Source organism: Panthera onca, chromosome D3 (genome assembly GCF_046562875.1).
Source record: "Panthera onca isolate mPanOnc1 chromosome D3, mPanOnc1 haplotype 2, whole genome shotgun sequence".
Taxonomy (NCBI): Eukaryota; Metazoa; Chordata; class Mammalia; order Carnivora; family Felidae; genus Panthera; species Panthera onca.
Window position 1 is genome coordinate 9,331,336 of NC_138350.1, and position 24,340 is coordinate 9,355,675.

The window sequence follows — 24,340 nt, forward strand, 5'->3', positions numbered from 1 at the left end:
TCTTCATCCAGTCTTGACCCTTCCCTTTCTCCCTCCTCAACATACCTCAGCTGTCCTGGTCCCTTGACGGTGATCTTTCTTGATTTCCCACCTGTTGAGTTGCAGGACACTTTTAACATATCTTTGCTGTCACTTTGGTGGGATCGCAAATGTGCGTTCAGCATACTATCTCAAATGGAGGATTTCTTTCTTTTTTAAATGAATATTTATTTATTGAGAGAGAGAGAGAGAGAGAGCGCGCGCGCACAGGGAAGGGGCAGAGGGAGAGGGACACACAGAATCCGAAGCAGGCTCCAGGCTCTGAGCCGTCAGCACAGAGCCCAGCAGGGGGCTCGAACCCACGAACCATGAGATCGTGACCTGAGCTGAAGTCGGACACTCAACCGACTGAGCCACTCAGGCGCCCTGACAAATGGAGGATTTCTCAAGTGACCTGTGAGTCAGGGAGACGACTGATTAATAGGAGAGCTTGAAAGCATGACCGGATGGCTGAGGGCACCCGGCTTGAATCCCCTCCACAATATCAAACCTACAAAATGGGCATCTTCCTGCAACTGAATACCTCCCAGGGATGTGGCGCTCGCTACCCGAAGTAGAAAACCAGGTGTCCACCCCAGTAGCCTGCCCTCTCTTCCTCTGGTTCGCTATGAGCTCTGCAGTTCACCCTCCGACCCCATCTATTTCCTAGAGGTTAAGGCAGACTTCAGAAAGTCCTTGTTCACATTCATTGCTACCCCAGACAGAGTGACTGCTGGATCCCTGAGCGTATGGGACAGAGGACTAAAGAATTTTTGAGTGGGATAGGGAGGGGGGGTTGGACGGTGGCATGGGCGGAGCCTGGGAAAGAGCTCACCTTCTGGTCCTCTGGATAGAGGAGCCACAGCGAACCCGCCAGAAAGGTCGAGGACAGATGTGAAGATAGAAACCCCCGGTAGCTTCAGGTCTCCACTCTGCTGCTTACTCTCCGCCTAGTTTTGCGCGGTCCCAAAGGGATCTAACTCTGGGAGCTTTATAACACCTTGCTATGCAACGTTGCGTGAGATGCCATGGTATACTGAACTTCCTTGCCCGTTTCTCCTTTTTAAAAGAATTCTTCTTCCAGGCAGGACTTCAGAGTATGTCTGAAGTTTTAAAAATTGGGATTCTAAACATTTTGGAATTGCATTAAACGTGTAAATTATTTGTATACTCCTGTAAGAACAGGCGTTCCTGTAAGAACACAGCGCAGTACTGACAGCGTGTGCTGGGTTCGAATCCAGTCTGACAATTTTCCAGCTACGTATATGTGACCGTGGCCGAGGTGCCTAGATTCTCTGTACCTTAACTCCGTCCATCAAACGGGTGTGGTAATAATAGCGCCTGGCTGTCGGGAGGATGGAACGCGATGGGTGGACGTGTAAAGCAGCGAGGGACAAGCGTTGTGCAAAGGGTCCTCCATTACTAGCGGTGTTCAGAACGCCCCCTTCAGGCAGAGAGCTAGCGGGGTGCTCTCTCGGTGAACCTCCTCCAGGCCACCAGGCGTGACCGTGTCCTCGCGTGTAAATCCTGCACGTTTCTTCAATGCTTCCAGGGTACGCGACGGTGCTCTGTGGACCCCCTGCTGCCGAGGCTTTTTGTTCGGGTGTGTTCAGTGCATCGGAGCTGGGGGGGGGGGGGGGGGGTGCAGGGAAGGCGGACCCAGTGCTGGGAGCCGGGAGGCCGACAAACGAAACTCGGCTGGGAAGGGAACCCGGAAACGGGTGCGAGAGCCCAGAGCTGCTGGAGAGAAACGAAACCGAAACCGAAAGCGGGAGAGGGGCGGAACGCTTGCGAGGCTGGGGAGCAGGGACGCGGGGCGCGGCGGCGGCGGGGAGGCTGGGGCGGCAGCCCCACCCCCTGCCCTCCCGCCCCGCGCAGAGCCCAGGTCGGGGCGCCGCGGGCAGCGGGGAGCGCGCGCGGACGGCGCGGGAAGGCAGCCGGCCGTGGACATGGACGTGTACCGCACCCCCGCCGCCGCGCTGGACAACCTGGTGGCCCGCAGACTGCAGCCGTCCGCCGAATTCGTGGCGGCTGCGCGGCGCGCCCTGGGCGCCCTGGGGGCCTTCCTGCGGGAGCGCGGGGGCCGCGCCGCTGCCCAGCCTTGGAGGGTGCTGAAAACCGCCAAGGTAGGCGCCGCGCAGGGGGCAGGGGCAGGGGCAGGGGCAGGGGCAGGGGGGAGAGCTCACCTGTAAACGGGAACAACCCATTGCCGCGGGCCATGTGACCCCGGACGGTTTGTATCAGCTCTTTCCATTCGTTTCTTTGACACTTTGGAGGCACGCTTGCGGTGCGCCAGCGCTGATCTAAGCGCCCTGAAAATACACTGCACGCCACAGCCCGGCCAAGTGGGTACTATTAACCCCACCCGGCGCATGGGAAACTGAGGCACGGAGCGACGAAATGATGTGTCCAAAGCTTGTAAGAGGCCCGGCAAGATTCAAGGCCAGGTCGTCTGATTCTTGCATCTGTGCTCTTACAGGCTGCCTCCATTCAGTCATTCATTCGTTCACTCGCTCACTCACTCAGTCGTTTACCCAGTCCAAACGGACTCCAGTCCTCACACTATGCCTGACCCTAAAGATGCAGAAACCCTAGTATTTCTCCAATAGCCACGGAGCCTAATTTACTGCAAAACCGCCCAGTAACAATGAACATTGTCTCATTAAATGAGTCATCCCGCTGAATCCTCACATTCAACGAGGTAGGGATTATTACCCCTGTTTTACGACTGGGGAAACTGGGACTGGGGGTGGGTGAGCCACTGCCCCAGGCCACGTTTTGTCACTTAAATGCCTTCCTGCTGCTGTGACCTCAGGATGCCCACAGGCTCAGGCAGGGGACAGGCATCAGCTTCTGTGTCCTCAGCACAAACTCAGGGGCTCTAGGGCTGAGGAACTTGGCTGGGGTAGAGGGGACTTGGAGCTTCTCAGGGACGGGATGGAGACACAGGGCAAGGGACGGCCCCAGAGCAGCTGGTGGTTTCCTGGGGCTGAGTCTTAGCTTGGGAGGTGGGAAAGAAGGAGAGGCTTGCAGCCTGGGAAACGTGGAGGCAGATTTCTGCCTTTGAGGTGGAAAGGACGAATTTCTTTGGAACAATAGTTTAAGAGTCTCTAAAGCTCTGGCAATCCTCAGCTTTCTTGGAAAGCCTGGGACAGTTCTTGTGGTTGACTTTAGCTTATGGCTTCGGATCATTCAAAGCTTTGAAGAGGCAGTGATAAGGTGGGTATAGGGCCATGAGCTACCTTTCCAGTCTTCCGATGCTGCTCCCTGCGGAAAAGACTCCTTGGAGAACGGCCAATTCCAGGGCTGGAATAATGTGCAAGATGAGCCTGGGGCTTCTAGTTGGACCAGAACGCAAAGAAGGGGTGGCTGACCTCTGTAGTCCTGTCAGAAGGACCGCCCTCTCCCGTCTCCACCCCTGCCCAGGGCCAACAGGAAGGGGCTCTCCTGCCCCAGCTGTGACCACCAAAAACGTCTCCCGGTGGCGTGGCCAAAGGCTGAAATTTCTTTACAAATCCCAGAAGGAGATGGGGCGCCTGGGTGGCTCTGGTTAAATGTCTCAGGTCATGATCTCACAGTTTGTGGGTTCAAGTCCCACATCGGGCTCCGTGCTGACGGCTCAGAGCCTGGAGCCTGCTTTGGATCCTGTGTCTTCCTCTCTCTCTCTGCCCCTCCCCTGCTCATGCTCTTTCTCTCTCTCTCTCAAAAATAAGTAAACATCAAAAATTTTCTAAAATAAAAACATACATGGAGCACATGTGGCAACAGACTTCCTTAAAAACCCCGCTCTTCTTTTGTGTAGGTTTAGAAACATGCACAATAAAATAAGTATTTTTAAGGGAATTCATCGATGGGGAGGGGTGCAGGAAGAATGGAGGCTTGGAGCCCAGTCTTCTGAGCTGACCTCCCAGGTTCCAGTACGGTGCCTTCTCTGAGTCAGGTGTCGGTGAGCAACCTCTCTGGACTTTCGTTTCCTCATCTCCTCGTTTGTAAAGTGGGAGCGGTAACAGTACCTTCCTCTCAGGCTTGTTAGGGAGCTTCCATGAGATGATCAACTGCAAAACAGGCAGGAAATGCTCGGTTTACAATATTCCTCCGTGCTCTGCCCTGTTCCCCCTTTGTTGGCACCCCCCCCCCCATGTGAGGAGCTGGCAGTAAAAAAAAAAAAAAAAAAAAACCTGGGATGCCATTGGGATAATTCGCCATCCCAGCTTGGTGGGGGAGATGCCCTCTGGAAGACTAATCTGGTTCTTGGCTTTTCCAGGCCGTGTTAACTCACTTCACAGCCCCGAGGCTCATGTAACCGCATGTAACCACATCACAGGGACTGCCTGGAAGTGAGATTACAGGTGTCAGACATTTGACAGAGCTCCAGGCACAGGGTAGAGACTCTCACCATGGGAGTTTCCTTCGCAGGTCCTTCGCTGACGGCTTTGCAGAAACACCCGTCAGAAAGGTCCCGGACATTCAGCAAGTCATATCATGGTTTTGAACTGATCCCAGGCAAAAGCCGAGAACATGTGTTCTGCAAAGCAGAATTTGTTTCACCAGCATTTTTAATTAAAGCTTTTGTTCAATGTGTGTTTATGTTTGAGAGGGAAAGAGAGGGGCGGAGGGGCAGAGAGAGAGGGAGACGGGGGATCCGAAGCAGGTTCTGTGCTGACAGCGGAGAGCCTGATGCGGGGCTTGAACCCACAAACCGTGAGATCATGACCTGAGCTGAAGGCGGACACTTAACCTACTGAACCACCTAGGCGCCCCTAAAAAAACTTTTTTTTTTTAAATTATAAATTAACAAAACCTTTTTGAAGTTAGTGGCCAACACTTATTGATATATGGATTTACAAATAAAACATGCCTTTCTTGAAAACTCAGGCCTGGCTTTCCTCGGCCTGCATTTCTGCATGGCTTCAAATGCCAGGGGCTGTGTGGCCACCGTCTCCCCCCACAGCCCGCGTGGTTCGCTCAGGTTGCCTACCAGCCCACTCGGTCACCAGAATCGAAGAGTGCAGAATTCTGAATTGTTTTTTGCTTCACAGGGAGGCTCCTCTGGCCGGGGCACAGCTCTGAGGGGTGGCTGTGATTCCGAACTTGTCCTCTTCCTCAACTGCTTCAAGAGCTACGAGGACCAGGGCGTTCGCTGTGCAGAGATCCTCAACGAGATGCGGGTCCTGCTAGAATCCTGGTGGCAGAAACCCATCGCCGGTCTGAGCTTTGAGTTTCCCGAGCAGGACGCGGCCAGGGTCCTACGGTTCCGACTGGCATCCACGGACCTCGAAAACTGGATGGATGTCAGCCTGGTGCCCGCCTTCGACGCTCTGGGTGAGGGGTGCCTGACCCATTCCAGGGTCGGGGGCAAGATCCTTAGGAGTAGGACCGGACTTCCAGTCCTAACCCTGCCACCAGCCTGCTGTGTGGCCTGAGCATCCCTCTCTGGGCTCTCGTTTCCTGACTACACGCATTGAGTGTGGGCCAAGAAAGCCCGGTTCCTCCTGGATCACCCGGGGAGACGTTCCTTCAGCTACTGCCGAGAACAGTGCTGCTCGGCCCTTCCAGAAATACCCCAGGGGGAAGGCACAGCCGCCTGGCCTCAGGGGGCTTGGGGACAAGGCCAGCATTCTGCAAAATCTTGTATTTCATCTGAAAAGCATTAATATGATTTTTGCGCTCCCCTTGATAGTATATCCATGCTTGATTTATGATATAGTATATATAATGTGCCCCTGTGCCCACATCTGTAAAATGAGGTTAAATATAATGGGACCGTAGCAATCCATCTTGCAGAGTGTTTGGAAAGACCGTGTGCGTGAATACCTGTGATGAACTTGACACATGATGGGGCTGTATGAGTGCTTGCTGTCCTTCTTTCTATTATTATTATTATTATTATTATTATTATTACTATTTCCCATTATCAGTGTTCTTCTTATTAACCATGATGTCCTGGGAGACAGCTCTCTTGAACTTATCCAGGTTACAACGTCCTGACGGACAGCCACACTCTCCCACGCTCGGTACACGTATATTAATCATAACGGCTACTGCTTACTCAATGCTCGACTCCAACAAGCACTTGACCTGTTTCATCTCATTAATTCCTCAGAACAAACCTATGAGGTCTGTACTGTCTTGTCTTCCCTTTTCCTAAGAGGGGCACTGAGGCACAGAGATGGACGGTAACTCACCCAAAGCCGCACAGCAAGTAAGCGATGTCGGGGGAACCTGGGAAATTATGGAGCGCGTTTCCTTTTCCCAGGCCAGGCCCACAGGAAGCGGTGGCGGGAAAGGCCCACGCCGCAAAGGCAGCCAGCTTTAACTTCCAGTCCTGTGTCTGTCACTTGCCAGCTCTGTGACCGGGGGCAGAGCCCTGAATTTCTCTGTGCCTCAGTGTCCACAGCTGTAAGATGAAGTGAAGGCAAGTTGCCCGATGGGGTTTCGGTGGGGAGACGCGGCACTCGGTGTGAAACGTTAGTGTCGCAAGCACTAAAAAAATATTAACAATCATTGCCAAGGGCTCAGAATCCTTTGCCTTACAGTTTCCCCAGCACCGTGCCTTTCCCCTCTGGCACCAATTAAAGGTGTGTGCAGTGGCATTTTTGTACTGCCTGAGGGAACCTCAGGGAGGGAAGAACTACCAGGTTCTAGGTACTCCTGATTCAGCTGGAAGCATCCTTCCTATGTAGCCGGCTTGGAATGCAGCCGGACCCTGGGGGCTGCCTGGCCATTTGGAAGGAAGGGGCTCTTCCTTCGGGTCTAGAGCTTTCCTCCCTGCCCCCTGAGAAGCTCCAGGCTCTCTTCCTCATCCTCCAGCCCCCATGCTCATGGATACCCGCCTCCACCAAACTACCCTCCTCCCCCCGACCCCGGCTCTCCATCCTGTGCCTCGGAACCCTTCCTGACGCACAGCGCTTCACTCCCACAGGACAGCTCAGTTCCGATGTCAAACCCAAGCCCCAGATCTACTCCAGCCTCCTCGACAGCGGCTGCCAGGGGGGCGAGCACGCGGCCTGCTTCGCGGAGCTGCGGAGGAACTTCGTGAACGTTCGCCCGGCCAAGCTGAAGAACCTGATCCTGCTGGTGAAGCACTGGTTCCGCCAGGTAAGGTGGCTTCGGAGGGTCCTCCCCCCAGGCATAGGACTGTTGGAATTTGTGATTTCGCGATGGCGAGAATATTTTCTTATGTTTCGTGGCCACTCGTGTTTGTCTTTAGGGAGATATGCCTGTTCATATCATTGGTTTATTATTTTCTTCTGGGCTAGCTGTTTTCTCCTTGTTGGCTTGTTGGAGCTCTTTACATATTCTGGGTGCTAATTCTTACTGAGTTAACATAATGCAATCTGTTCTCCCAGGACGAGGCTGGGACTTCCGTTTTGTTCTTAGGTCTTTTGTCACGGAAAATGTCGGGATTTTAATGTAATCAGGTGTGTTCATCTTTTTCGTGTGTGATTTGTACTTGGTGCGTCTTGTGTAAGTAGGCTTTGCCTATCCTGACTTTTTTTTTTTTTAAATTTTTTTTAATGTTTATTTATTTTTGAGAGAGACAGAGACAGAGCGTGAGCGGGGGAGGGGCAGAGAGAGAGGGAGACCCAGAATCCGAAGCAGGCTCCGGGCTCCGAGCTGTCAGCCCTGAGCCCCTGACGCGGGGCTCGAACTCACGAACTGCGAGATCGTGACCTGGGCTGAAGTCGGGCGCTTCACCGACTGAGCCACCCAGACGCCCCTATCCTGACTTTCTAAAATTCTTCTCCCATATTTCCTTCCTGGAGGTTCTAAAGTTTTCTTTTCATGTGGGTTCAGGGCTTTGAACTCTCTGGAATATTTTATCTATGGTATGAAGTAACGCGGAGTTTGTACGCTTCCCGCCTCAGCCTCAGGAATGACCCCCACCCCCGAAACATTCATGTCTGTCGACAGACTGTTGTGTATTGAAGAAGGGGTGCCCAGCCTGTGCCTGGAGATGAGGGAACAGGCCCCCTCCCCCCCAAGATCTTTGGGCACACGGCTTGGTCTTTCTGGTGGACCACTCATCATAAAGCAAGTCTGGGGGGAGGAGATCCTGGATTCCGGATCTCGTTCAGCCAACGACTCGCTGTGTGGCCCTGGAAAGTTCTGCCATTCGCTCATTTGGAGGATGAGCAGCAGCCTCGGACTGCCCACCCGCCGGCCTCTCTCTGACTGCTCCCCAATCCCAGAGGCTCGCATCGCATACGCCCGAGGCTTGGCCGAAGCCCCAGGAGCGAGGGCAGCTGAGACGCGGCAGGTTGTTCCTGGAACACGGCATCTCGTCTCAGCCTTCGCCTGCGTCCCGGTGGGCGGGCTCTGCACCCCCCAGACTGAGAGCTCCGGCGAAGTTCTCCAGGGAGCGCTCTCTTTCCCCTCCCCTTCCCCTCTTACAGGTGTGCCAGGGGGAGGTGAGGAGGGAGGAGCTGCCTCCAGCCTATGCCCTGGAGCTGCTGACCATCTTCGCCTGGGAGCAGGGCTGTGGGAAGGAGACCTTCAGCCTGGCCCAAGGCCTCCGCACCGTCCTGGGCCTGATCGGTCAGTATCAGCACCTGTGTGTTTTCTGGACCCTCAACTACGGCTTCGAGGACCCTGCGGTCAGGTGGTTCTTGCGGTACCAGCTCAAGAGACCCAGGTACCTCCCATCACCCCCCTGTCCCCACTCTCCTGGGCTTGGGCCGCAGGAGATAATTAACAATGATCAATGATCCAACAGGTCTCCTCTCCTGGAGGCCTGCGTGGGGGCCAAAGCCACACGCTGTGCGCTTACTAATTCAGTGGATTCAGCCCCAGAGGGAAATGACAGTCACTAGGGGGCGTTTTTAAAAAGATTTTTCTAGGGGCACCTGGGTGGCTCAGTCCGTTAAGCGACACCTTCGGCTCAGGTCATGATCTCTCCGTTTGTGAGCTGGAAACCCATGTCGCGGGCTCTGTGCGGACAGCTCGGAGCCTGGAGCCTGCTTGGGATTCTGTGTCTCCCCCTCTCTCTCTGCCCCTCCCCCTGCTAGCGCTCCCCCCCCCACCCCTCCGCCCTCTCTCTCTCTCTCAAAAATAAGTAAACCTTTAAAAAAAAAAAGATTTTTGCGTGAACATATTTTACACGTGAACATTTTATGCGACACGTAGCATACAGGTACCAAGGGCACATTTTGATGCCGTTCTATAAAGTGAACCCATCTGTGAAAAGACTGCCAACCGTGGGGCGTTCTTACTGTTGCTTACTGCGTTCTGTTGCCGAGCAGAGTACTTGCATTGTGTGAATTTATCACAATATGCTTTCCGTCCTGTTCCTCATGGATGGTTTGGTGGTTTCCACTCCGGGGCTGTTACCATGAGGCTGTTCTAAACAGCCTTGCACGCGCATTTCGGTGTGCCCGCACTGTTAGACACATGGGAATGAAACTGCTTGGTCGCGGGGGTAACTCTGAGTCCCCGGGGGTGGATGCTCCTGTCTGATGATTCTAATGTGCGGAGTGGAGGCTCATGACTCTGACGTAATCTCCACGGCAGCCCCCCCACAAGGTAACTGAGGCTCAGAGAAGGTAAGTCATCCGCCCTAGGTCACACAGCTGGAAAGGAGAAGAGCTGGAATTGGAGCCAGGCCTGCTTGACCTCGGAGCCCCTGATCCTGACCATCTCGCTAACCAGAACCTTCTTGTCCCTCTGGATTTGCAGGCCCGTGATCCTGGACCCGGCTGACCCCACGTGGGACGTGGGGAACGGAGCAGCGTGGCACTGGGATCTCCTGGCCCGAGAGGCAGAGTCTTGCTATGAGCACCCGTGTTTTCTGCAGGCGGCGGGGGGCGCTGTGCAGCCCTGGGAGGGGCCTGTGAGTGAGGGGCTCCCAGGATCCTTGTTACGCACGCAATTCGTGTACTCGGTGTTTCCTGAGCATCTGCTGTGTGCTGGGGCCCTGGGGTGTGGGACAGGCTTGAAAAGTGGGGGCTGCAGGCATGTAACACAAGCTGATCACCAAGCTGAGCCTGCTTGGAGGAACCTTTCCGGTGACGCTGTTATCGTCTGCTTACTGCGCTGTGTCCGCCCAGCACCAGGGACCTTTTTGTAATTTATCCCGTCTGGAAGGGCGCCTCTATCTAATCTGCACGAAGGTGCCTTAGGGACTAGCGGTGACCCTCTCGCTTTCTCTCTCTGAGTCTCAGTCACCCTGACCGTACAATGGGAGGGGGCTGGCGAGAGAAGGGAGGGAGAAGCCTCTTTGCTTGTAAGACAGCTCCTTCAACAAACTTCCAGGGCCTTCCACGTCCTGGGTGCTCAGGTTTGGATCACCCCATCCAGCGAGACTCTGCCCAGAGGACCCCGCAGGAGAGTAGCAGTCTCGATGCCGTGGACCCAAGTGCAGGGAGCAGGCAGCCTTCACGCCCAGCTCCCGGCCCCTCAGGGACAGCCAGCACCATCCCCTGTACTCTGGGGACGGCCTTGGATCTGTCTCGCATCAGCACCAAGGACCTGGACCGCTTCATCCAGGACCACCTGAAACCGAACCCCCAGTTCCAGAAGCAGGTCAGCAAGGCCATCGATGTCATCTTGCGTTGCCTCTGCGAGAAGCGTTTCTACAGGGCGTCCACAGTGAGCAAGGTAAGTCGGTGGGTGGGGACACCGATGGGACCCTCCTGGGGCACCACAGCGAGGAGGGGGAGGAGCCACAGCGCGGCTGAGGGCGGGCAGGGCAAGTGGGCATCCGTGGAGGGGTAGTTTGCTGGCCGGAGGTATGTATCTAAGTACCAGCTTTTTGGGGGGATCTTTTTTAATGAAAGTTTTTTAAACCACTAACAGAGCACGTCTCCTCTCTGCTCAAAACCCTCCCCGGGTTCACAGAGCACAGTGGCTTCGAGGCCCATAGAATCTGGCCCTGGTCTTTCTCGGAACTTCACTTACTCCACACTGGCCGCCTGGCTGCTTCTTGAACTCACCGGCCAGAGTCTGCACTGGCTGGTTTCTCTTTCTGGAATCCCTCACCACCCCACCCCCCCGCCCCATCCACTTGGCTTCCCCCACTCTCCTTTAAGTCTAGGGTCCCAGCCCTCTAGAGTCTCACGGAGGCCTGATTGCTCAGTTCACAACTGCAACCTCCCTTCCACAGCCCCACCCCGTCCCCTTACTGCTTTATTTGCCTGCACACAGCCCTTAGTGCTTCTGGGAGCTGTTGTTTGCTGACTGTCCCTCCCTCCTCTCCCCCTGCTAGAATGTAAGTTCCAGGAGAACAGGTAACTTTTATGTACTCCCATACCTTGCCACATGTGAGTGCCCAATAAGCGGATGGATGGATGGAAGTAGGCCAGCAGAGCACATCCACAGGCCCCATTTGGCCCCGGGACCTCAACGTGCCATGTGTGGTCCAGATGGGCAGTCAATGGGTGCTGCGGATGTTCGGCTAAAATCATTAATCCCTGCCCCCTTCACCGCACCCCCCGTTTTCTGTTGCTACATGTTGGTCTGACTTTGCGCAGGCCCCGAGGGTCAGAAGGCAGGTGCAGGCGGACATAATCTGACTCTGCCAGGCTTCTAAGAGTCAGAGGTCACGGGGCTTGTGCAGCCCGCCTCTGTCACGGTGTCCCCAGACCCGACACCAGCGACAGGGTAGTGTTGGGACTGCAGTGGGGGTACAGCGGGTGGGGTCATAGTCTGACTCCTGAGCTCAGGGACAGTCACGGGTCTCAGATGGCCCATCCTCTGCAGGGGGGCTCATTTGGCCGGGGCACAGACCTGAGGGGCTACGGTGATGCCGAACTCGTCATCTTCCTCAACTGCTTCGAGGACTACGGGGACCAAAGGGCCCGCCGCCTGGAGATCCTTGATGAGATGCGGGCACAGTTGGAATCCTGGTGGCAAGACCCAGTCCCCGGCCTGAGCTTCCGTTTTCCTGAGCAGACCGTGCCCGAGGCTTTACAGTTCCAGCTGGTGTCCCGGGCCCCAGGAAGCTGGATGGACGTGAGCCTGCTGCCCGTCTTTGATGCCGCGGGTGAGGGCTGCCTCCAGCCTATGCCTTGGAGACCAATTCCCTCGCCCGCTATGCTACACAGCTTGCCTGGGGTCGAGATCACCCACCTTGCGGAGTTACTGGGTGGATGAGCGAAAATTACTGAAAAGCACCCAGCACGTATTTGGTGCTTAAAAAAAAAAAAAAAAAAAAAAAAAGTTCTGATTGCTATTCCGTGTCGTAGACCGTGTATTATGGGTTGCAGTGCTGTGCTATGTAATTAACGTTAAAATATTAATAAAGGCTGGGGAGTGGCTGGGCGGGGACATGCTGCTGTCTGCGTCAGAGCTAGGCACTCAGAGTACTTCACATTTCGCAGGGCAGCTCTGTGCGGGCGCCAGACCTGAGCCCCAGATCTACTCCAGCCTCCTCGACAGCGGCTGCCAGGGGGGCGAGCACGTGGCCTGCTTCGCAGAGCTGAGGAGGAGCTTCGTGAACACTCGCCCACCCAAGCTGAAGAACCTGATCCTGCTCGTGAAGCACTGGTATTACCAGGTGAGGCCTCCATACCCGCCTCCCTCCTCCCAGGAAGTAGCTGCTGTCATGGCAACTGCCTCAGCCAATCAGCGCCACCCCCAGGCAGCCCTCTCCCTTCCTTCACTTCTTATTGGCCATCCCAAGTAGAAGGTCCACCTCCTCCATCCTCCATTTCCGGTACAGACCGGAAGTCCCTGGCTGAAAGAAAGTCTCTTTGTCCGTCAAGCTCCGAATGCCCGTGTCTTGTAGTTGGGGTTCACCATCCACCTCTAGCTCATCTGTTTCCCTCCACTCCCCACGCTGCTAATGGATTCCCTGTTCTTGCCCACCCCCAAGCCCTAGCTTATGCTGTGCCACCATCACTGTCTTGTGTGCAAGGCGTACTAAATAAACCCCGAGCTTCCTCCAGAGCTCCTTCACCAAAAACACTCATCTGAATGCACTCGCATTCGTGTACTCATTCAGCAAACATACTGAGCACCCGCTGCCACTAACGTCACGATCGTGCCAGATGTTGGGATAGCAAGCTGAATATATCGCAGCCCCCATTCCTGTACAACTGTCCCGTACACCCTTGATGGAGAGACTCTGGGCAAAGACCCAAGTCTGAGATTCTTAGCCTCGCTGTGTGACCTTGGACAAGTCACTACCCACGCCCGTTCCCAGACCTCTGTGTGTCCACCTGTGAAATAAGAAGGGTTTCATTTTGTCCTGCAAAATGAAAAGGGCTTTATTTTTTTATATTCCCCTGCCTCTCCGAGTGCCTAGGGCCATGCTTGGCACACCTTGGGTGCTCAACTCCACTCATTCTTTGCCTGGCCTTGGGTGACCTAGGTCGCAGCTCGGAACAGAGGACAGCAGCCAGCCTGTGCCTCCCTGCCCCCAGTCTATGCCCTGGAGCTCCTGACCATCTTCGCCTGGGAGCAGGGCTGCGGGAACGAGTCTTTCAACACGGCCGAAGGCCTCAAGACGGTCCTAGGGCTCGTCCAGCAGCACCAGCAGCTTTGTGTCTACTGGACGGTCAACTACAGCTTTGAGGACCCAGCTATCAGAACATACCTTCTTGGCCAGCTTCAGAAACCCAGGTGCGGACCCACGATGCACTGCATCATCCTTTCTCCTCCCCCCACGGTCACCCTGGAGTCACTGCACCCAGGAGGGATCCAGGCTGGGATCTGGGTGCCTCAACCCCACTCCTCGCTCTGGACTCTTTGCTGAAGAAGCACGGACACAGGGAGCCCCCAAAGAAGCCAGAGCCAGGTTCATTAACACAATAAAATATCATTTCTGAAATGAAGGGCTCACCCAATCCCTGACTGAGGCAGCCAGGTGGGAACCCTACTGTGCCTGGGACAGACTGGTCCAGCCCTAAGGTGCTGACACTCTTCTCCTTCTCCCCAGCCCCCACACCCTTTCCCGGTCCCTCCCAGCCCCCTGCTCTTCACTGATTCTCACCTTCCCCACCCGCCTGCCCATCCACTCTGCCCCCCAGGCCCCTGCTCCTGGATCCTGCTGACCCCACCTGGAATGTGGGCCAGGGCAGCTGGGAGCTGTTGGCCCAGGAAGCAGCAGCTCTGGAGACACAGGCCTGCTTTAGGAATAGACAGGGGACGTCTGTGCAGCCCTGGGATGTGATGGTAAGAGGGGAGCCCCTGGGGCGGCGGATGCCGTTGGTGCCCCCTTCCAGACCCCCTTTCCCTGCCGGTGCGCGCATTCCCCAGCTGCCAGGAGTGTGTGTTTCTGCCGGCTTACAGCTGAGACACCTGCTGTTCTGTCCCAGCCAGCGCTTCAGTGACACGGGGGACAAAAAGCCCACCCTCGTTTTTAAGGCGAGACCGGCTCAGTGATGCAAGTCCGAGTCCAGAGTTCCCCGTGGGATCGAGAGAAAGCTTTCTCGAGCTGGAGCCTTGCTTAGCTCCTTCTCCTGCTTCCCCCACTCCCCTTTTCCTGCAAGCACTGCCCCCCGTTAATCCACGCACGAGAACCCCCATCGCAGGCTCTGCTTCTAGGGGACCCCCGCTTAGGGCGATAGCCAGCCCCCGAAGGGATATGAGTTTATTGCCCTTGCTTTTGTCAGCCGGATCTCATAACCAGGGCTTAAAACTCACGACAATCCAGTGAGGCACGGGCCTTGTTATTGCCCCCATTTAAAGATGGCGAAACCAAGAATGCGTGTTGGCGGTGGAACCAGAACGTGAACTCGGGTCCTTCTGATGCTCCCACACAGACCTGCCAACCAGCTGAGAAAGAAAAGGGCTGTGGGAGGTAGCGGGAGTCTCATCCTCATAGACTGGCAAGAGGCAGGGCCTGCGTGCTCCTAGGGAATCCTGGCTCGAGCCGGCGTACCTGGGTTCTTTCTGTAGCCTGCTCTCCTTTACCAAACACCAGCTGGGGACCTTGACAAGTTCATCAGTGAATTTCTCCAGCCCAGCCGCCAGTTCTTGGCTCAGGTGAACAAGGCCGTCAATGCCATCTGCTCATTCCTGAGGGAAAACTGCTTCCGGAATTCTCCCATCAAAGTGCTCAAGGTGGTCAAGGTAAGTCCCCAGAGGGCCCTGGGCAAGGAGGGCCCTGCAGGCTGGGGATCTCTCCCAGGCCAGGGCCAGGCCTGACCCACCTCTGTGGTCCTTACAACAATCAGCACAAGGCCAAACACAGAAGGGAAACCAGAACGCAGTTGTTGTAGGTGGGTGGCGGCAGGAGGGCTCAGAGGTGTCCAACAAATCTCTTCTGGTCGCTTGTGACAGCCAACTCAAAAGGAGGAACGAAAGGAGTATATTGGCTGATGTAAATGGAAAGCCCTGGAGTAGATCTACCATCAGGTACAGCTAGATCCAGGAGCCCATGCGGGGTCATCAGGACTCAGCTTTTCATCCCAGCTCTTGGCTCTGCTGTCTTCTGTTTCGGACAAGCCCTTTCCATGTGATGGTTCTTAGCATCTCTAAGCTTCCAGAAAGGGGGATTCTTTTTTCTCAAAATTCAAATAAGTCTTGGAATTGAGCCTTATTGTCCTGACTCGGGTTATATACCCCTCCCCAAACTCATCACTGGGGCTAGGGAGACACCATGCTCTGACTGGCCAAGCCTGGTTCATCTTATTGAGTCAGTCCCACGTGGACCCGAATTGTGGGGGAGGAGCGATTCCCCCAAAGAAAACCAGGGTGCTGGTCATCGAAGTAGAAGGGATGCTGGGGGTGTATAAAAAGTCACATTATCCACTGCACCAGATACAACCTCGGTCCACAACTGAAGTCACGAGTGAGACCCAGGTTAGCCCTGGAAGATTATCAGCATAGAATCAGCCAATGAAAAGTCCCAGGCCTGATGATTTGCTGTGTGGCCCCAGGCAAATACCTTCCCCTCTCTGATCCTTACCTTCTTTGTCCATAACACTTAAAGATGATAACCTGGCTCACTGGTTGTCAACCGTGGCTTCACTTAGAATCACGAGGTGACTTTTATTTATTTTTTTTTTTTCAACGTTTTTTTTTTTTTAATTTTTGGGACAGAGAGAGACAGAGCATGAACGGGGGAGGGGCAGAGAAAGAGGGAGACACAGAATCGGAAACAGGCTTCAGGCTCCGAGCCATCAGCCCAGAGCCTGACGCGGGGCTCGAACTCACGGACCGTGAGATCGTGACCTGGCTGAAGTCGGACGCTCAACCGACTGCGCCACCCAGGCGCCCCACGAGGTGACTTTTAAAAATTAGACTGATCCCCTGTCCGCCTCCCAGGCCAATTAAATCACAGTCACAGGGGCATAGGAGCCATACGTACATCAGTCAGTTTTTAAAGCTCTCCTGGTACAAGCAGGCTTGAGAACCACAGGTCAAAAAAATAAATAAATCTCTCAAATCCCTCCCAGCCCCCAAACTTGATGGAATGAGAACGTTTGCATTTGTTGAAGGGTTTAAACTTAACATCTCGCACATTTCTTTTTCTTGCAACCATACTACGTCTTAACCGCATATTAAAGAGGTAAGACAGAGAGGTTAGGTGACTTGCCCAAGGTCACACAGCAAGTTCCTGACCCACAGGCTCCAGCAGGAGGACGTCATGCAGTCCTGCAAGGGTCAAGCCGCCTCCGTGTCCTCCCCAGGGTGGCTCTTTAGCCAAAGGCACAGCTCTGCGAGGCCGCTCAGATGCTGATATAGTGGTGTTCCTCAGCTGCTTCAGCCAGTTCACGGAACAAGGGAACAAGCGGGCTGAGATCATCTCAGAGATCCGAGCCCAGCTGGAGGCATGTCAGCAGGAGATGCAGTTCGAGGTGAAGTTCGAGATCCCCAAGTGGGAGAATCCCCGCGTTTTGAGCTTCTCTCTGATGTCCCAGACGATGCTGGATCAGAGCGTGGACTTTGACGTGCTGCCAGCCTTTAACGCCTTAGGTGAGGTACCCAAGCATACTCCCGAGAAGGGGGAAAGCAGAGGCAGGGCTGCCAGGGACAGCAGTCGAGGTTGTGCACTGCACAACCAGACCACACATGTTCACAGGGCAGGCATTGTACACATGGGTGTTTCTCGCCACTTTCCTGCAAGGTGTCTGGAGAAAAGGACACGTTTTTCTAATTCACACAACAGTTCTATCCGATCTAACAGTGGCCCTGGGCTGGGCCCCAGTCTCAGCATGACAGATGACCTTGAGCAAGGGAATTCCCTGCCTTGAGCCGCAGTGTCTTCCCCTGACACTGTATTCGAGTGTCTCCGTGCACTCCCAGCTTCGAGGATCTGTGTGCTACCTTCTCCACCTTCCACGGACCCAGAGGACCCGTTCGTTCAACACATGCACCGAGTACGTGTCCAGCATTCTCCGTGGCACCAAGGGTACATCCCTGCACAAAACAAACACAAATCCTCTCTATCTATTCAGTTCTGAGCTTGCACTGGAAAGTTCGCAGAGCGAGGACGTCCCATGTATTGGAATGTACTTGGCTCCTGAGGTTTGGGAAACAAGCCACAAGGGAGGGACTCATCCAGAAATGTGTCTGAATCTACACAGTTCCTCAGTTCGGAAAGCAGGAACGCTTGAATGTCAAGGAATGCCTTTAAGGGCGGTGAAGCCAGAGAGTGATACGGTCCTGTTCCTTACAGGAGGCTCTAAGACTGAGGCTCTGCCTTTGTTAGAGAGGGCTGAACAAGTGTCCAGGAGCCGCTAAACATGTGTCAGCTCCCAGCTGAGACTTCTTGCTGACAGCCAACCGGAGGGGCTGAAAGGGGGCAGGAAGGGCCGCGAGATTCTCACCGGGGATTTAAGGCTGGGTCACGCCACGTCCGTGTTCCGTCTAAGATCCCCTGTGCCCCCTCCCCGCCGCCGCCGTGGGTCCAGACCACCGGCGGTGAGGGAGGTGCCCGAGTAGGAGATCCTGGAAGGCCCGTCTCCGTTGGCCCCAGGGGGGTTCTGGGAAACGAGCCGACGGTGGCCTCCTCCCTGTCTCCAGGCCAGCTGAGCTCCGGCAGGAGGCCCACGTCTCAAGTCTACGTCGACCTCATCCACAGCTACAACAACGCGGGCGAGTACTCCACCTGTTTCACGGAGCTGCAGAGGGACTTCATCGTCTCTCGCCCCACCAAGCTGAAGAGTCTGATCCGACTGGTCAAGCACTGGTACCGGCAGGTTCGGCCCGAGGACGCCCCCCGCCCGGGCCCCTGAGCGCTGTCCTGGGAGGAGGCGGGGCGCGACCCTGGGTTGGCCGAGTGGCCGGAGAGAGATTTCGTAGCTGTGGGACCTTGGTTTGCTTATCGGTGACCTGGGGCTGGTGTCGCCACATCGCAGCATTTGAGGGCATGGTGCATGGCCGGGCATCTGACACATGAAAGTGCCCAGTAAAGGTTTGGGGTGGTCTTGCCAGCTCTGGAAGCGTCCCTCCTGTGCCTCTTCGTTGCCAGTGTGAACCCACACTTTCCCTTTATTCCCCAGTGCAACAAGATGCCCAAGGGGAAAGGCTCCCTGCCCCCCCAGCACGGGCTAGAGCTCCTGACGGTGCATGCCTGGGAGCAGGGCGGCCGGGACCCCCAGTTCAACATGGCGCAAGGCTTCCGCACCGTCCTGGAGCTGGTCAGCCGGTACCGTGAGCTCTGTGTCTACTGGACCGTCAACTACGACAACCGGGACAAGACCGTCAGGGACTTCCTGAGCCAGCAGCTTCAGAAGCCCAGGTTCTGGCCCACCCTCAGCGTTGCAGTGTCTCAGATCCGGGGTCCCTCGCCCTTCCCACTTCTGCAGGGCACAGAGCAGGGACAGCAAACTCCTCTTCCTGGAACGGAGCTCCTTTCTAACAGGGACAGCCTTAGCACCTGAGGGACAGGCACTCCGTTTCCTGGTCCCCTGGTTGCCAGGTGAAATGTAAGACTGCAAGTCAAGTTTGAATTTCAGAAAAAAGAATGAGTGGCTTTTTAGTATGTGTGTGCCCCCACGCGGTCCTTGGGACATACTGACGGTTTTCCAGAGCTCAAATTTCACTGGGCATCCTCTGTTTATATTTGTTAAATGCGCCAACCCTACCTGGGAACCCACCGGGTAACAGGAGCAGGTCTGCTTCTTTGGGATTTTGCCTCCCTCTGAAATGGTGCAAAGATAACAGAGACTCTTGCGCAAACTCACGATGCATCTCCAGTCAGTGGGTGATGGCAACTTAGAACAATGTGTTGAAAAAGACTCTGACGTGGTGACATCTACCACAGATGTAGGAAGGGAGAGTGGTAGAACGAGTCCCGAGATTACTTAACAATGCCCGCTACATGCTGAAGGGGTAAGAGTGGCCCAAACGAACGTGGTGATTGATTAGTAATGTCTGCCCGGGGCACAGAAGGGAGAAGTGGCCTGTGCAGAGTGTTGGGTGATGGAGACTAGTCCAACCAGTCCCACAGAAGGGCACCCAGATGTTGCCAGGGATCGGACTGACCCTGATGGGAATTGCAGGCCCATCATCCTGGATCCAGCTGACCCGACGGGCAACCTGGGCCACAACGCCCGCTGGGACCTGCTGGCCGAGGAAGCCGTGGCCTGCATGTCTGCCCTGTGCTGTGTGGGCAGGGACGGCACCCCCATCCAGCCATGGCCAGCGAAGGTAAGAGAGCTGTATGGCGCAGCAGGGCGCACCCTTCCCTGGGGACAGTGTGTTCGGGGGAGGGGCCTGACTCCTGCCAAAGGGGCCCCCGTGCCTCCACGTCCCGGCTGTCCCTTGGTCTCTGCTTCTCCAGGAAGGTTAGGACAAACCAACTTCTCCTGTCACCTTCCGCCAGGCTGCCGTGTGAAGGCCGGAATTTGTACCAGATGGAGGGATGGACACCAGCTGTTGGCGTGGAGAGACTTCGGGTCACCTACCAGATGTGCGTGTGCGTGTGTGTGTGTGTGTGCTTGTGAGAGACAGAGAGACCTCGATTCAGTGAATCCACTCCTCCTCTGTCCAGCCTCCTGACTCCTATCCCTGCCTTCCCACTCTCTGCCCTCCTCCTGCTCTGCGTACCCAGCCCAGCTGAGTTTTATCAAATACCCCCTTGCGTCAGACGGGCACTGGCCACCACAAGGCTCCCCTGCTCCCCTGCCCCCTGAGGTCGCACACCAGACTCGGTGGGCTGGCAGCGGCCTGTCGCCGCCATGACTCCACTCTCAGACAGCCACTGTCGCGTACCACACTGCATCCCGCCCCTGCCGAGAATGTCCTCCTCCTTCCTGCCTTCTCTGCCCGTCCGCACCGGTTCACATCTTCCGCTGAAGCCCATCCCTGTCTGCCCAGTGGCCTCTCCTCCTTCCCCAGCCCAGAGACTTTCGCAGAGATGGCAGTCTTCGTGCCATTTGTCAACCACAGGCCATTGGCAGTGGCCGCCTGGAGTCCTGGGTTCTGGAGGATTCTAAAGAATGGATGCATATCTGGGAAGAGTGATGTAATCAACTAGTGATGTCTGCCATGGATGCGGTAGGGGAACGTGGTGGCACGAGTGCTGTGATTGATTAGCAATGTCTGGCCCCAAGGCAGGAATATGGGCTCACAGGCTAACGGTGTTATTGAGCAGCTCTCTGAGCTCGGCCACCGGCAGGAAGAGCCTTCCCAGATGGGCCGGTCTTGTCTGCCACAGACAGAAGGTGTGGGGACGTGTGTACCATGCAGTCCCTCTCATGGGACCCCCTGACTGAATGCCTTTTCGCTGGAGCCTTGTTTTCTACCTCCTTTGCACATCTTGAGACCACGGCCTGTTTGCCTTCTTGAATTTTTTTCTGGGCTCCTGTCTTCTCTCCTGATGTGCTGGAACGTCGCCGGTGGGATTCTCCATCCCCAGAGCGAGCCAGTGCCCAAACAACAGTGCTCAGCCTGCTTCCCTCCGCCCTCCAGGGCAAATCCACTGTGTGATTTGCAGGCGGGGCTCCTGCCCTCCAGGCCAACAGCTGTGTCCCTCTTAGTCAAGGCTCAGCACAGAAAATAGGAAGTAGTCCAGGAATCGTTAGCAGGAAGGGATTCCATCCAAAGTCCCTGGACAGTCGGGAGGAGCGGAAGGCAAGGACCGTGGTGGGACTGGTGGTCTCAAGGTTAGACCCCCGTGGCCGAATCAGAGGTCAGGAAGCTGCCCCTGCCTGTCACCAGGCCACTGCCTCACACCCACCTAGCTGGGGCCGGACCCGGGATGTGGGCTCCAGCAGTCACAGGGGTCGCTCGGGACTTGCCAGCCACCAGCTCTGCAGGAAGATGCCTTCTGTCTCCCTCCTGGAGCACAGTCGAAATTACGGCCAGAAGTCTGGCGACAGGGCCATCGGAAGTGAATGGTTCACCTCCCACTCCGTGCAGCGCAGGGAAGGAGGGATGCCCAGCGCTGACAGCCGGCGTCCGGGACGGCATCCCCAGCAGATGCGCTGTGAACTGCGAATGTCTGTTGGGCGGGTGAGGGGGTGGTGAGGTCCTCCCAGAGGGAGGACCAGGAGGAGACAGAGGGGAAGGAGCCACCATGCATCCCCTCCCTGCCCCCCCACCCCCACCCCGAGTGTCTCAGATGGCCTGGCTCTCCATGGCCCACTGCTGGGTACTGCCGGTCGGGCGCTGAGTCCGTTCGGGCTGCTGTAACGAAGCACCACAGACCGGTGGCTCATCAACAACGGCAATGTATTTCCGGCAGCTCTGGAGGCTGGAAGTCAGCACCGTCGGGTTCTGGGAAGAGCCCCTTCCAGGCTGCAAACCTCTTGTGTCCTCACATGGCAGAGAGCCGGCCAGCTCTCCAGACTCTTCTAACAAGGGCACTGATCCCATTCGTGAGGGCTCCCCCTCGAGACCTCACCACCTCCCACAGACCCCCACCTTCTCATACCATCCCATCGGGATTGGGGTTTCGACATAGGAACCGGGGGGACATACACCCTGGCGGGGATGCAGACCGGAGGTGGGGAAGAGCCTTCCCCTGTCCGTGCCATTCTTAGAAAGTGCCAGAGAGGAGGCCCTCTGCTCCCCCTGGGGCCACAGCGGCCGAGGCTCGGGGGCAGAGCCCCCGGATTCCGGGGCCGCGTGGGTGCCTCCCATCCCTGTGCCACTCGCTCTGGCAGCTGGGACTGCTACTGAGGGCACGTGGTGTTAATAAAGCCTTCTTAAACTCACTTCACTGACTGTGAAGCTGGGGCTGGGGTTCGCAGGACCCCAAGGTACACCTTTTGCGTTGGTGAGGCTCCAGGAGCTCAGAGCTGACACCGGTGGGCAGCAGAGACCCGTCCCACCACGTGTCCAGCAGCAGGTGGGGACCTGGCCTGGGCGTTGCAAGCTGGTGGTTCTTGGCCCAGGTGGGACCAGCAGCAGGGTCTCAATTCGATAACTCCCATCGTCATGACGCGGACTCTATGCACCCCACACCCCCCAAAATGGCTCTTGAATTAGGGTAATTGTGAGATGGTGAGAAATGGGGTAGCTCCAGTAGGTTGGAGGTGAGAAGGACCTGTCAGCTGGTCCGGGCTGACCTGAGTGGGGGGGGGGGGGGGGCACGGATTTATTCTATTCTGGCTCCTGCGCCCTTGACAATGGCCACTCTGGTATTGGCATCACAGCCCACTGTCCCGTTTGAGGGCTTCCTGATCTAGCCACACCCTTAATAGGTGGCGATTTTAAGTTGATTTCTTACATGCAGTGACCCTAAGGATGTAAGGGTTAAATTGTGGTGTAGGGCTAACCTATAGCTTGAGAAACAACAGCTTTGTTTTGACCTGAAGGTTAAGAGATAGCAGCCTTGCTTTACTCTCGTAAATTAGGCCTCACCAATTAAGGAAACAAAAGTTCAAAGAAAAGAGCATCGGAGGCAGGGTCAAGGAGATCAACTGGACTTAACGGTAGAAAGTCTAGAATAATCACCCCATCCGGGAACTGTTTCCACCTCATCTGGGAACTATTTCCTTGTTCTGTTCCCAGGTGATGATAAAATGATGTGGTCGGCTATAAAAACTCTGTACCCCGGCTGTTCAAGGCCGCACTCTGATCAAAAGTGTTGGTCCCGATCGGTCGGCCTTGCCTCTCGTTGCAATAAACCTTGTGGTGACTGTCACTGGTGCCCGTCGCATTCTGTTTCAGGAGTCGTGTGGATGCAACAAGGATAACCACAAAAATGTCCACGTGCACTTTTCTCTGGAAGAGACGAATTGATACTAAAGTTCTATGGACACACATGTGTGCAAGGAAAGCTTGGAAAATGCAGAAAAAAAGAGCTCGGAGGAGGGATTAGCCCCAACCAACATTAGAACTTACTAGGGTCAGTTAAGCATCTGACTTCAGCTCAGGTCATGACCTCACAGGTTCCTGAGTTCCAGCCCTGCATGGGGCACTCGGCTGTGGCTGTCGCAATGAGCCCGCTTCTGATCCTCTGTGCCCCTCTCTCTCTGCCCCTCCCCCACTGGCATGCTTTCAGAAATAAACATGAAAAAAAAACAAACAAACTTACTAGGAAACCACAGCCTAAGGGGACGAAAATAACAAAAAGCTAAATGTGATCAGTCAGCAATTAAAAGCTAAACCAAGAGCCAGAGGGCCTCCTGGGTAACACACAAAGGGGTTCCATCTCCTGGAGGCAGAGGAAAATGAGGACCCAGTCAAGAAATGGGCCCCATCCAATGCAGGAGTCCAAAGAAAGTGGGGGGGGGGGAAGGCTATATTTTCAATTTAACTTAACTTTTTTAAGTTAAAAATATGAGATATAATTCACATGCCATGAATTATAACTTTTAAAGTGTATAATTCAGGGGCGTCTGGGTGGCTCAGTTGGTTAAGTGTCCAACTTTGGCTCAGGTCAGGATCTCACGGTTCATGGGTTCGAGCCCCGCATCGGGCTCTGTGCTGACAGCTCGGAGCCTGGAGCCTGCTTTGGATTCTGTGTCTCCCTCTCTCTCTGCCCCTCCCCCGCTCATGCTCTGTCTTTCAAAATAAATAAACGTTAAAAAAAAATTTAAAAATCTGAATATAAGAATCTATTCATTATATGTGCTATAAGAAATGATAGCATTATATCAATGTGAAAATTCTAAATCACGTTATTGCTTTGTGTTTATGTAACAAGACATCCGTGTTCTTAGAGGATACATATTGGAGTATTTAAGAGGAAAGGGGTCTGGATGATTAGGTCATGTCAACGTAGGATCATCAGTTCCAACAAATGCTACAGTCTTGGAGGCAGGGGTGGGGGAGGGGAATGTTGCTAATGGAGGAGGCTGTGCATGGGAGGGCAGGGGGTATCTGGGAAATCTCTGGGCTTTCTGCTTAATTCTGCTTTAAAATATAAAGTCTATTTAAAAAAAAAAAAAAGGAGTAAAGGAGACTAATGTCTTCAACATGACCTCAAATGGCAATACCGTACTAATTATACGATGGGATGCCCATGCAGAGAATAAAGAAC

At 55.1% G+C, this 24,340-nt stretch overlaps 1 protein-coding gene across 4 annotated transcripts; it reads left to right on the top strand.

Annotated features, from left to right (window-relative positions):
• Nucleotides 1–1,445: 1,445 nt before the first annotated feature.
• Nucleotides 1,446–22,999, top strand: OAS3 (2'-5'-oligoadenylate synthetase 3). 4 transcript variants are annotated; one of them, XM_081790689.1, is made up of 16 exons: nucleotides 1,446–1,571; nucleotides 5,058–5,340; nucleotides 6,941–7,116; nucleotides 8,415–8,653; nucleotides 9,694–9,847; nucleotides 10,270–10,614; nucleotides 11,716–11,998; nucleotides 12,336–12,511; nucleotides 13,328–13,578; nucleotides 13,986–14,130; nucleotides 14,857–15,030; nucleotides 16,593–16,878; nucleotides 17,929–18,104; nucleotides 18,408–18,646; nucleotides 19,410–19,557; nucleotides 19,733–22,999. In XM_081790689.1, exons 2-16 carry the CDS (start codon nucleotides 5,181–5,183, stop codon nucleotides 19,742–19,744), a joined length of 2,964 nt encoding a protein of 987 aa, XP_081646815.1. In that variant the 5' UTR covers nucleotides 1,446–1,571; nucleotides 5,058–5,180; the 3' UTR covers nucleotides 19,745–22,999. The 4 variants fall into 4 exon arrangements, with proteins under 4 accessions (XP_081646815.1, XP_060468334.3, XP_060468336.2 ...); XM_060612351.3 differs by lacking the exon at nucleotides 1,446–1,571 and adding an exon at nucleotides 1,755–2,144; XM_060612353.3 differs by lacking the exon at nucleotides 1,446–1,571 and having other exon boundaries at nucleotides 5,196–5,340; nucleotides 6,946–7,116.
• The last annotated feature ends 1,341 nt before the right edge of the window (nucleotides 23,000–24,340 follow it).